Source organism: Chlorocebus sabaeus, chromosome X, assembly GCF_047675955.1.
Source record: "Chlorocebus sabaeus isolate Y175 chromosome X, mChlSab1.0.hap1, whole genome shotgun sequence".
Classification (NCBI taxonomy): domain Eukaryota; kingdom Metazoa; phylum Chordata; class Mammalia; order Primates; family Cercopithecidae; genus Chlorocebus; species Chlorocebus sabaeus.
The window spans coordinates 149,968,570-149,982,372 of record NC_132933.1 but is presented as its reverse complement, the minus strand read 5'-3'; the positions used below and the strand labels follow the sequence as shown (position 1 = coordinate 149,982,372).

The following is a 13,803-nucleotide window of genomic DNA, read 5'->3' as shown; positions in this document are numbered from 1 at the left end:
TCCGCGTCGGCAGCGAAAGAAAAGTCTGCAAAGAACAAAACTGGAAATGGAAAGGCAATGAATGGACTGGATACGGGTGTTTAAATGAACGCATTCTAACCCGTGGAGACGAATGAATGTATCCATGTCAGAACCGTTGGCAAATGATTAAAGGTTTAAGACTTTCCCCGTTGCGGTGGCTCACGCCTGTCATCTCAGCCCTCTGGGAGGCCGAGGCGGGCGGATCACGAGGTCAGGAGATCGAGACCATCCTGGCTAACACGGTGAAACCCCGTCTCTACTAAAAAAAATACGATACAGGTGACGGGAACCTGTAGTCCCAGCTACTCGGGAGGCTGAGGCAAGAGAATGGCGTGAACCCGGGAGGCAGAGCTTGCAGTGAGCCGAGATCGCGCCACTGCACTCCAGCCTGGGAGCCAGAGTAAGACTCCGTCTCAAAAAAATAAATAAATATATACAAACAAATAAAAAATAAAATAAAAAAGGTTTAAGACTTTCCAGAATGTTGCTCTTACAGGCTTGCAACCCTAGACCATTTTGCTATTAAATAATTTACAAAATATCATTTATATATATGTAATACATGTATTTATATTATAGGATATATATTACTTATAATATAGGTTTTATATATCTTATATATGTAATATATATCCTATATAAATATAAATATTTATAATGTGATAAATATAAATATTTAAAATGTGATCGTTACGTACCTTTCAATATAACAGTTGCATACATTTGAAAATATTTATATTTATATATAAATACAAATATGTATTATATACATTACAAATATACATTGTTATATATTACATAACATGTATTACATATTATATTATACTGAAAAAAGAAAATCTTTATAATGTAAGAATACACAATACATCAAAGGGGCCCTACACATACATTTATATAAATATATACAGAAATACAAATAGATAAAATATATTATATATAACCTGTATTCATATCTCAAAAAAGAGAAAATTATTTACCTGTATATATAGGTTATATATATTTATACATTACCTATGTATATATAAATATAATATAAATAAACTATATTAATATTTATACATAGGTAACATATATTATATATATAACCTGTATATATATAACCTGTATAACTATTAATATTTATATATACATAGTTAATATATAAATATATATAACCTGTATATACAGGTAAATAATTTTCTTTTTTTTGAGATGGAGTCTCGCTCTGTCACCCAGGCTGGTGTTCTGTGGCACGATCTTGGCTCACTGCAACCTCTGCCTCCCAGGTTCAGGAGATTCTCCTACCTCAGCCTTCTGAATAGCTGGGATTGGAGGCATGTGCCACCATCCCTGGTTAATTTTTTGTATTTTTAGTAGAAATGGGGTTTCTCCATGTTGGTCAGGCTGGTCTCAAACTCTTGACCTCAGGTGATCTGCCCGCCTCGGCCTCCCAAAGTGCTGGGATTATAGGCGTGAGCCACCGCGCCTGGCCACAAGTAAATAATTTGAAGTAACATATATATTACCTAAAATATATAAGTATATATTACATATATCATATAAAATATATACTTATATATTTTATAAGGTTATATAAGTTATATACAAGTAATATGTTACATATATAAGTAAATATAAGTATTATAAGTTATATATAAGTATTAAAGTATATAAAGTATATAAATACATATTAAGTGTATAAAAATATAATTATGTTTTGTATGTGTATAAATATATGTTGCTTAAAAGGTAACCAGTTACTAATGATAGTCGACTCCTGAATAATTCTGTAACATAGTAGCAGAAACTGGCTCTCTCCACCAACTTGTAATCAAAATGCCCTTATACAACGTTTCCTAAGGCAGTAACTGTTAGAACAATATCATAGAGGTAGTACGTGGGGAAGCCCACACCTCAAATTTCAGGAGAGTGTCCAAGAACTGGGCTGTCCATGTGGACCTTCTGTCCATCTCACGTCCAGACCATCCACCAACTCAAATTGAGGTACAGAACAGATGGGAAAGGCTTCAAGGCCCTATTTGCCCCACTTGAAACTAGAGGAGATCAGGCCAGGTGCGGTGGCTCTCGCCTGTAATCCTAGCACTTTAGGAGGCAGAGGCGGGTGGATGGCTTGAGTCCAGGAGTTCGAGACCAGCCTGGGCAACATGGCAAAACCCCATCTCTACTAAAAGTACAAAATTAGCTGGGCATGGTGGCAGGCACCTCCTCAGCTACTCAGGAGGCTGAAGTAGGAGGACTGCTTGAGCCTGGGAGGTAGAGGTTGCAGTGAGCCGAGATCATGCCACTGTACTCCAGCCTGGGAGACCCTGTCTCCAAAAAAAAAAAAAAAAAAAAAAAAAAGTGGAGGAGTTCAAGCTGGTTTCTCCCCACTTCCTCCTGACCACTCCTCACAAACTGTCCTCAGAACTCCAGAAGCTGTAAAAATGTATCTTTTTCCCAAACCCAGACACACTCCTATTCCCCCTTCTTATGTTTAAAGGAAAAAAGATGCTTGGATGTGGTGAGGAGTGTCTCTGGAACATGAACAGACTTTCCCCAAAACAGACTGAGTGTGTGAACCACAAAATGAAGACTCTTAGAAGAAATGCTAATGTTTACCAAGATGCAGAGGTCTGCAAGGTCTGCAATCTTGGTAAAGAAAAGTAAATCCACTTATATAGTTAACAAAAGAAAGAAAAATTGGCTGAGTGCAGTGACTGACACCTGTAATCTCATCACTTTTGGAGGCTAAGGTGGGAGACTCTCTTGAGGCCAGGAGTTCAAGACCAGCCTGGGCAACATAGCAAGACCCCATCTCTACAAAAACAAGAAATAAAATTAGCTGGGCATGGTGGCGCGTGCCTGTGGTTCCAGCTAGTTAGGAAGCTGAGGTGAGAGGATCACCTGAGAAGACCTTATCTCAAGAAGAAAGAAGGAAGGAAGGAAGGAAGGAAGGAAGGAAGGAAGGAAGGAAGGAAGGAAGGATCCACCCTCAGAATAGGAGATACACAGAGTTCTACAGTATAAAGCACTGGCCCTGTAATCCCAGCACTTTGGGAAGCCAAAGTAGGTGGATCACTTGAGGTCAGGAGTTCAAGACCAGCCTGGCCAACATGCTGAAACCCTGGCTCTACTAAAAATGCAAAAAAAAAAAAAATTAGCCGAGCATGGTGGCACATGTCTGTGGTCCCAGCTACTTGGGAGACTGAGGCAGGAGAATCGCTTGAACCCAGGAGGTGGAGGCTGCAGTGAGTTGCAATCACGCCACTGCACTCCAGTCTAGGGGACAGAGCAAGCCTCTGTCTCAAAAAAATAAAATAAAAAATAAAAGAAGAAAAAACTTTTAAAAAATTTAAAAATAAAAATAAAGTGGCAGGAACAATGGTTGTCCTCCTTTAGAAAACCACAGCTTTGACAAGTTGGGATGTTGCAGCTCCTGTGAATGGGACAGTGGCTTTGAGTGTGAGAAAAGCACAGAGAGGAACTGGGGACCCTGCACAGAGATCTCACCACCAGGTCAGGGCGGTGACCTCACCACACCATTGAGCTCCCATGTTCTCATGTATATGACGGGGACAGCACCTCTAAACCCACAGGCTGGGCAAGGAATGAAGGAGGTAACCAGCAGAGTGCCTGGGGCTTGGCGGCATAAACCAACATCTCCCTCCTTTCCTCTCCATGCAGAAAGGAGTCTAAGGGGCAGGCCTGAGCTAGTGCCCCTTACAAAGGCCAGCTTGTAAGATTCCCCGTGGCTGGTGTTTGAGATCTGGATTTCCAATGGAGAATTCACACTATTAAAATAATCAGCTGACTGTGCCTAAACTATATGCAAAAGCAGCATGGTTCATGCTAAGCACCTCTTTCGGTTCTGGGAGTCTGGAATTCGGGTAGCTGCCAGGCAGTGAGTGCCTGCAGAACCAGCCCCCAACAGAAACCCCTGGGCGCTGAGTCTCCGGGAGCTCCCCTAACGGACAGCATTCCATGCGTGCTGTTCAAACTCATTTCCGGGGGAATATGGTGCATCCTGTGTGATCCCACGGGGGGAGGATTCTTGGGAGCTTGTGTCTGGTCTGCCCTGGGCTTCATTCCATGTAATTCCCATCACTGATTCTGCCTCACCTCCTTTGACTGCCATCACTCACTCATGAGCACAACTGCATGCCAAACCCTCCTAGCAACTGTCTGAACTTAAGGGTGCTCTCGGAGGCCCCTGGCATGCTGTCTCTTATACTGGGTGCTCTCGGAGGCCCCTGACATGCTGTCTCTTATACTGGGTGCTCTCGGAGGCCCCTGACACACTGTCTCTTATACTGGGTGCTCTCGGAGGCCCCTGACACACTGTCTCTTATACTGGGTGCTCTCGGAGGCCCCTGACACGTTGTCTCTTATACTGGGTGCTCTCGGAGGCCCCTGACACACTGTCTCTTATACTGGGTGCTCTCGGAGGCCCCTGACACACTGTCTCTTATACTGGGTGCTCTCGGAGGCCCCTGACACACTGTCTGTTATACTGGGTGCTCTCGGAGGCCCCTGACACACTGTCTGTTATACTGGGTGCTCTCGGAGGCCCCTGACACATTGTCTCTTATACTGGGTGCTCTCGGAGGCCCCTGACACACTGTCTGTTATACTGGGTGCTCTCGGAGGCCCCTGGCATGCTGTGTGTTATAAAGAGGGTGTTCTGCCCTGCCAGGGCTTGTTGTCTAAAGGAAGGCAGTGTTTGTTAACTCTGGGGGTTTTGAGATGGTGAGTGGCCATGCAGAGAAAGATAATATCTGAAGAAGGTCGTGATAAATGGGGACAAGCTGAAGACTGATAGGTCCAGAGAAGAAAAGAGGGCAATCTCCTAGGATTTTGAATTTAAAAAGAAAAAAAAAACTCATCAAAAACTGGGGACAATCCGATAGGCCTGAGAGGGACCAGGCACCAACTTCTGATTCAGAGGACACAGCATTGTTTTCCTTTGCAGGAAAACAGGATTTTCTTTTTTTTCTTTGAGATGGAGTCTCGCTCTGTCACCCAGACTGGAGCGCAGTGGCGCGATCTTGGCTCCCTGCAGCCTCCGCCTCCCGGGTTCAAGTGTTTCTCCTGCTTCAGCCTCCTGAGTAGCTGGGATTACAGGCGTGCACCACTGCACCCAGCCTGGGATCTTTTTTATCACGAATCTTCTCAACCACCGTATACTGTTAGGCTCCCACATATCCACACCTATGAGGCCAGTTGCATAGCCGCGCTGCTGCAAGATTCTTGCAAAAGTGGTTTCGTTCTCAGGGAGACCACCTGAGCCAGCGTTCCACTGAAGGGCCCGGTATCCATTGCTGGCTTCCATGCCTGTGGGGCAGGGAAAAGAGGAAGAATTTACTTTCCCTTCTCTAGATGAGCACTTCTCAACCAGGGGGATTTGGTGTCTGAGATCTGGATTTGTGCACCCGAGCCAAGCTGCTATTATCTATCATCCATCTATCATGTATGGAGCTATCAATTATCTACCCATCTATCATCTGTCATCTATCTACCTACCTACCTACCTATCACACTATTCTTGAAATAATAAGCATGGCCAATGTCTGGAGATGTTTGTGGTGTCACAACTCAGAAAGGGTGGGGTGTGGTGCTACTCGCTATCGGGAGCGTGGAGCCCAGAGATGCTGCTCAAGACCCGACATACAGTGCACAGAACGGCCCCACCAGAGAATCACCTAGCCCCAAATGTCCATCATGCCAAAACAGAGACGCCCTACCTTAGGATGACAGACTCTACGTGATCTATCATATGTCTATCTATCTGTTTACCTAGTTATCACCTGTCACCTGTCTATCTCAATATGTATCCATCATCTATCATCTATATCTATCCATCTATGTATCTATTATCTATCATTACCATTAATCATCTAGCTATCAATCAGCTATCATTATCTATCATCTATCTATCACTTATCTATCATATATCATTATCTATCAGTTAGCTATTATCTAGCTATCAATCATCTATCACGTCATTATCCGTCATCTATCATTATGTATCATCATCTAGATATCTAGCTATCAATCATCCATTATCTGTCATTATCATCCATCTAGTGTGTATCTAGCTATCAATTATCTATCTATTATCTATCTATCTGTCTATCTATCTATCATCTAGCTGTATCAGAGTGACTCTCAACTTGGGGAAACTTTGCTCTCTCTAAGAGACACTTGCTCTTGTGATCAGTCGTACTGGGTCAGAATAAACCTCTTTAAAATATTCCAGACTTGGTTTTTCTGTTCACATCCTAATGATCACAACTTTTATATGTATGCACACAATACAATATTCCTTACATAAATACAAGGAAGATGATGAATTGCAGATGATCTTTGTACTATGCCCCTATATCTTCACCATCAGTACTCAACTGTTACAGATGATAGAATGAGTGCACACAGATGTACCCATTTCTCCATCATCTCCATGACACCAACCTGATCTGAAAGAATGTCTCCCCGTGAGGAATGCAGCTCGGCTCGGGGTGCAGAGCGGGGCGGCCGCCAGGTGCTGAGTGAGCCTCACACCTTCCTCTGCAAGTTGGTCAATATTCGGCGTTCTGAGCAAAGCACACAAATGTCATTGTTGAAAGGGAGACGTGCATTTGGCTTAAGCAGATCCCTGCTCTGAAAGGCAGAGAAATAGACTGCAAAGACTTCACCGGATTTCAGAATTAGTAGCATTATGGTCTGCTGTAGAGGCAGATCGACCCCTGTCCTAAGTTTGGTGTTGATGTTGAGATGGATGACGTCACACACACACACACAAAGTATATGAGACAATTTATGACTCATATAATGAGGCTTTCCGGGGAGAGTAGGGCAGGCCTTCCAAGCTCATGTGAAATTAAGGAAGCAAGGAAAGGAGATTTTTGTTTTTAATTGTGGTGAGGGTGTGGGGCTGGGATGAGGGCTCCCATGCAAGGGTGGGGGCGTTTATGGTCTGAATCTGCCATCAGCACTGAAGGAGATAGTACCTGTGCTTTCTTATCTACTTGTCCAGATGTGGAGCCAGACAGAAGAGGCCTAAAAGCTTTCAGCATCAGATATCAAAAAACAGTGAGGGCCAGGCGCGGTGGCTCATGCCCGTAATCTCAACACTTTGGGAGGCCTAGGCGGGCGGATCACTTGAGGTCAGGAGTTCAAGACCAGCCTAGCCAACATGGTAAAACTCCATCTCTACTAAGAAAAATACAAAAATTAGTCAGGCAAGGTGGTGCATGCCTGTAATCCCAGCTACTCAGGAGGCTGAGACAGGAGAATAGCTTGAGCCCAGGAGGCGGAGGTTGCAGTGATCCGAGATCACACCACTGCACTCCAGCCTGGGTGAGAGAAAAGAGTGAGACCCTGTCTCAAAAAAAAAAAAAAAAAAAAAAAAGGAAGGAAGGAAGGAAGGAAGGAAGGAAAGAAAAAGAAAGAAAGAAAGAAAGAAAGAAAGAAAGAAAGAAAGAAAGAAAGAAAGAAAGAAAGAAAGAAAAAGAAAGAGAAGTCAAAAGAAGCATCCACATAGAATGGAACCTATGGAATATGACTTAGCCACTGCAAGGGGTGAGGAACAGTACTGACACTTGCTGCCACGGGGAGGAGCCCTGAAAACACTGTGTTCTGTGAAAGCACCCTGACATAAAAAACCACAGGTCATATAATTCCATTTGTATGAAAGGTCCCTAACAGGGCAGTCTAGAGAGATGGAAAGTATATTAGTGGCTGCCAGAGGCCGAGGGTTAGGGTGCTGAGAGAGTTGGAGGAGTGTTAGCTGGGGCTGCCGTAACAAAGTCCTACAGAGCTGGCAGCTTCAACACCAGGTATTGGTTGGGTGCAGTGGCTTCCGCCTGTCATCCCAGCACTTTGGGGGGCCAAGGTGGGTGGATCACTTGAGGCCAGGAGTTCGAGACAAGCCTTGGCAACATAGTGAAAACCTGTCTGTACAAAAAAATACAAAAATTAGCTGGGCATGGTGGCATGTGCCTGTAGTCTCAGCTACTCAGGAGGCTGAGGTGGGAGGATTGCTTGAGTCCAGGAGACGGAGGTTGCAGTGAGCTGTGATCACGCCACTACATTCCAGCCTGGGCAATAAAGTGAGACCCTGTCTCAAAAAACAAAACAAAACAAAACAAAACAGAAAAACAAACCCAGTAGACATTTATTTGCTCACATTTCTGGGAGCTGGAAGTCTGAGATCAAGCGTGGGCAGGGCTGGTCACTCTCCTGGGCTCATAGACACCATCTTCTCCCCGTGTCCTCAGGTGGTCATTGCTCTATGTGTGTCTGTGTCCTTATCTCCTCTTCTTATGAGGACCCTAATCTTACTGGATCAGGGCCCACGCTAGTGACCTCATTTTACCTCAATCACCTCTCTAAAGACTCAGTCTCCAAATAGAGTCACAGTCTGAGGTCCTGGGGACTAGGACTTCAACGTAGGCATTTAGGAGACACAGATTTGCCCCTAGCTGAAGGTGATGGCTAAAGGGGTGCAGTTTCTCTGGGGATATGTAAATGCTCTAACATGGTTTGTGGTGATGGATGGACAGCTCTGTGAATAGACTAAAAGTCCCTGAACTGTACACTGTAAACAGATGAACCACATATTCTGTGAATTACAACCAGGCCTGCTCAGGGTGTTCGAAAGGGGATCCCTGGACAGGGGGCAGATTGATTGATTGATTGACTGATTTAGAGACAGGGTCTTGCTCTGTGGCCCAGGCTAGAATGCAGTGGTGCGATCTCAGCTCACCATAACCTCCACCTCCCGGGCTCAAGCCATCCTCTCTCAGCTTCCCGAGTAGCTGGGACTACAGGCGTGTGCCACCACACCTGGCTAATTTTTTGTATGTCTGATAGAGACAGGGTTTTGCCATATTGCCCAGGCTGGTCTCAAACTCCTGGGCTCAAGTGATCCACCTTCCTTGGCCTCCCAAAGTGCTGGGATGACAGGCAGGAGCCACTGCGCCCGGCCCACACAGGGCAGACTGCTGCACGTGCTGCAGTGTCCACTGCAAAGAAGGGAGGCCTTGCTCTTCGGGGACCACTCCTGAGGTTGGCAGCTATTGAAAAGCAGATGCAGCCTGCATTCTGGGGCGATCCTTCTAGGAGAAAAGCTCACTAAACGGAATAGGGAGGTTTCTCTCCTTTTCTCCTGTTGTAGAAGGCACATGAGCACCACTCAAGCACTCTGCTGGTAAGGCTGGCATAGAGGCTACTACTCTGTGTTTGCACATGCCACTGCAGTGGGCTGAATGAATGGGGGTCTGCCAACCGGTCTGTCCACGTGCTGACCCCCCAAACCTGTGTGTGGGACCTTGCTTAGAAAAACTGTCTTTGGAGATGTTGTTAGTTAGGTATCCCGAGATGAGATCATCCTGATTTAGAGAGGGCCCTAGATGCAATGACCAGTGTCCTTCTAAAAGACAGAGGAGGAAACACAGGCACAGAGGAGAAGGCCACGTGGGGACGGAGGCAGACACTGGAGTGATGTGGCCACAGGCCCAGAGATGCCTGGAGCCCCCAGGAGCTGGGAGAAGCAGGAAGGGTCCTTCCCTACAGCTTCGCAGGGAGCTCCGTCGGTGTCTTCATCTCCTCTTTTGGTAATCCATATCAGATTAGGGCTCACCCTAAGGACCTCGGTTTAACTCAATTACCTCTTCAGAGACCCCATCTCTGAATACAGTCACACCCTGAAGTACCGGTGGTTAGGGCTTCAACCTACAAATTTGGAGGAGACCAGAATTCAGCCCGCAACAGATGGTGTTAGCAAACGTACTCAACGGAAGACGAGACCTTTACAGTGGGCGGGCCTCGCTGCAGTGACCTGTGTCCTTATAGGACGAGGAGATTAGGACACAGACGCAGAGAAGGAGGCCGCGTGGAGACAGAGGCAGAGACTGGAGTGATGGGGCCACAAGCCCAGGGACACCTGGAGCCCCCAGGAGCTGGGAAAGGCAGGAAGGATCCTCCCATAGGGCCCCCAGAGGGAGCCTGGCCCTGCCCACACCTGAATTTAAGGTTTCTGGTCTCCAGACCTAGGAGAACAAATTCCCTTTGTTTTAAGCTACCCATTTTGTGGTAATAATACATTCACCCACTCACCGCAGTTCTGCATCGTTTAAAAGGGCCTTTTTACCTGTTGGTAGTTTTTTGTGGTGTTGAGTTCTGAGGTCCTAAGGAGTTTCCTAATTTCTCTAGGCAGATTTTAAATGCACCATTCAGTCAAACTCACATAACACCACCACCAATAACAACAGCCAACTGTACCTCAGGGTGTGGTTCCCATAGCAACCGAGATCCCCAATGCCTAGATCATCTGCCATGATCAGTAGGATATTTGGTCTAAAGGCATTTGCAGTTTTAGGTTCACACGTCTTCAGAAGCAAGCATAAAAACAGCAGCACCAGCAAAGAGTCCCTGGAGAGAAAGTGAAACACAGAAATGACCATCTACAATTTGGCACGGGAAGTAGGCATTTCAAGGCAGCTCGCTGGGAAGGCAAAGGTCTTATCACTGAATTAAGACGTTCAGCTTTATGGGAGGTTATTATCCTGGCCTGAATTAGTGCACTAGTGTCCCCGGACCAAACGAGGGTCAGACTGCTATTTCTCGTGGCCCAATAGCGAGATGCAGATGAACTGGGAAACAGGAGAGCTTTTAATTCTGTAACCAGTTACAGGAGGAAGGCCTGGAAATTCTCTCCCAACGAACTCAAAATTACAAAGCTTTCCAGAGCTTATATACCTTCAAAGCTCTATGTCTAAGGGTAAGTGTGCATTCATCTAAAGACATAAGTGATTAACTTCTCATCTGTAACTAAGGTCTGAGTCCTGAAGACTTTCCTCTGGAGCCTCAGTAAATTGACTTCATCTAGATGGGTCCAGGTGCTGGGGTGATGACCCTTATCTTGTCTCCCGCTAAGTCACAGAGTTTTGGGGAGTTCCTTTAGTCCCCAGTAAAGCTTGTTTGTGGAGGTCTAGGGAGTTCCTTAAGACCCACAATAAAACTTGTTTAATCCTAAATGGGTCCTGTTAAGAATTCCTTCATTATCTCCTCATGCTTCAAAGGCCCAGGAGAGGCCTGGGCAAAACTCTTGGGGGTCTTTTGTTACATCCCAGCCTTTGCATAAGGGCACTGGTTGTTTCAGCTTTTAAGATGTAACTTCACCACTCGGTCAGTGCTGAAACAGTTGTTACGGAGGCCTGCGTTAGTGAGACCTGGCCTGCCACGCTAGACCACACAGTTCAGAACAAACTGGAATGGAGTCACTCGTCCTAACTGCCACATCATCAAGCTGAACAGGGAAACAGGCCAGTTTTCCGGAAAACAGAAGATTCGAGCAAGCAAGAAGAAGATGTGTAGTTCACCTGAGCTAAGAAAATCTCCCATGCTTTAACCCTGTACGAAAAGTCACTTTGAAACAACCAGTCTGCTTTATCATTCTTTTTGTTTCTTGTTTTGAGATGGGGTCTTGCTGTGTTGCCCAGGCTGGAGTGTAGTGGCATGATGGTGGTTTACTGCAACCTCTGCCTGATTCTGAGGTGGGAGGACTGGCTCAAGCAGTCCTTGAACTGCAGTGGATGGATGGATGGGCGGTGGCTTAGTGCTGGGGGATGGTCCTTGAACAGCAGTAGGTGGGTGGTGTCTTAGTGTTGGGGGATCATGGCCGTGCTCTCTGGGGAGGGCACGAACGAGGGGTGTGTCTCAGGGTGCTTGGGGGGACACGGCTGTACTGGGGAGCAGGGGAGGAATAAGGCCATGGGGAGGGATCCCGTGTGGCCAGCAGGGTAATGGCCACGGAAGGGGACAGGATGGGGCGTGTCTCAGAGGGTGGCGAGAGGCAGGGCAGTGCTGCTGAGGCAGGAGAATAGGGTCTGGAGGCAGGGAACCTAAGGGTTTTCATGCCGACTTCCTAGAACTAAATTGAAAGGAAAATCCTAATTTTCCTTTTTGGTTCATTTTTAAAATTTTTATTATTATTATTTTTTTGAGACAGAGTTTCACTTTTGTTGCCCAGGCTGCAGTTCAATGGCATGATCTGGGCTCACTGCAACCTCCACCTCCTGGGTTCAAGCGATTCTCCTGTCTCAGCCTCCTGAGTAGCTGGGATCACAGGTGCCTGCCACCACGCCCGGCTAATTTTTTTGTATTTTTAGTAGAGGCCTGGCCTATTTTGTAGAGACGGGGTTTCACCATATTGCCCATGCTGGTCTCAAACTCCTGACCTCAGGTGATCCACACGCCTCGGCCTCCCAAAGTGCTGGGGTTGCAGGCATGAGCCACCTCTCCTGGCGGGAAAATCCTAACTTTCCATGCCTAAGTAACAAAAGGACTAGAGGCTTCCCTTTGACCTTTTCTGCTGGGCAGATGGTAGATTGGCTGTCTGCAACCAATCAGACTGATTTCGGGTCCAGTCTTCCTTGGCAACTTTGTGACTTCACCTTAGTCTCTGATTAGTTGGTTTTTGCAACCAATCAGATGTTTGCACAGGACTGTGAATTTTGTAACTTCAGCCTCTGGTTGGCTGCTGTCTGCAACCAATCAGACTAATCGCGGACCAACACTTCAGTTACATGAGGTGATGATGAAGTGGCCAATGGGAAACTTTTAGGGGGTATTTGGACCCAAGAAGATTCCGTACCGGGCTCCTGAGCCGCTGCTTGGTCGGCTCTCACACTGTGACGTGTCCTTTCGTTTTCAATAAATCCCTGCTTTCCTTCTTTTGTTGCTTCATTCTTTCTTTGCTGGGCGTTTTGTCCAATTCCTTGTTCAAAATGCCAAGAACCTGGACAACTTGCAGTCACGACCCTCTACCGGTGGTGGAGGACCCAGCAGGGCGTGACCGACCCAGTTTCCGCTCCCTCCAGGCCCCGGCCGGCCTTCCTCCGCCTTCCCTTCCAGTCCTCCTTTGTTCTCTTTCCCTGCCCTTCCAGCTTCCCTTCAGTTCGGTCTCCTCCACTCCCCCTCGTCCCCTCAGTCGCCCCCTATCTCTGGGCTCTGCTGTCTGGCGTCTTTCCCGGGCACAGAACGCGCCTCCAGCTACATTTTGGGGACTACAAGGCGCCGGACACAACCACGCCCTTTACAGGGGCCCAGGCTCGCCTGGGGCGCCCCTCGCCGTGCTCGCGACCCCCTCCCCAGGTCCCCACCCCAGGCCTTAGTGTGGGCCGCGTCCCGGGGTCCCTGGCACCTGGCGGCGGGCGCGGCGCGTCCCCTCCGCGCGGCGGCTCGCATGGTCGAGCGCTGTCCCAGAGCGCAGGACCTTGCCCTTCGCACTCCGCGCCTGGGCTCCGCTAGTGCCAGGGCTTCCGCCCTCTCAGCTGCGGGATCTGGGGTGTGCGCCCGCCCCTCCTTCATCCGCGTCATCTCCTGGCTCTCGGGACCTCCGGAACCTCCGCTTGGAAGCAGGTTTTCCCAGGTCGTCACACGCGGAGGCCGGGGCTAAGGAGGAGCTGATTAAACCCGGTTACGATTGACCGGGCGCGGTGGCTCCCACCTGGGATCCCAGCAATTTGGGAGGCCGAGACGAGTGGGTCACCTGGGATCAGGAGTTCGAGACCAGCCTGGCCAACATGGTGAAGCCTCGTCTCTACTAAAAATGCAAAAATTAGCTGGGCGTGTTAGGCGACTTACAGAGTGACACTCAGTCCCAAAGAATAAATAAATGAAAATGAAAAATAAACCCAGTTAGGTTTGAGCACAGGGAGCCCCTTTTCTTTTTGTCGGGGAGGGTCTTAGGACCTGCCCAGAGCGATCAAGCTGCGATTTCAGTTTCTCAAAACTTGGTGT

General features: G+C 47.3%; 1 protein-coding gene across 4 annotated transcripts in view; it reads right to left on the bottom strand.

Annotated features, from left to right (window-relative positions):
- The window catches only part of ARSD (arylsulfatase D), a 28,878-nt gene extending 15,417 nt beyond the window's left edge, over positions 1–13,461 (bottom strand). The window contains exons 1-4 of one of the 4 annotated variants that reach the window (XM_037986295.2): positions 13,205–13,461; positions 10,282–10,431; positions 6,469–6,590; positions 5,209–5,331 (exon numbers count right to left, since the gene is read on the bottom strand). In XM_037986295.2, the coding sequence (XP_037842223.2) occupies positions 5,209–5,331; positions 6,469–6,590; positions 10,282–10,431; positions 13,205–13,380 (571 nt within the window). In that variant the 5' untranslated portion in view covers positions 13,381–13,461. Of the gene's footprint in view, positions 1–5,208; positions 5,332–6,468; positions 6,591–10,281; positions 10,432–12,655; positions 12,763–13,204 lie in introns of those variants that run through there. The other 3 variants (XM_007990953.3, XM_007990952.3, XM_007990954.3) reach the window with 3 other exon arrangements.
- Between the last annotated feature and the right edge of the window lie 342 nt (positions 13,462–13,803).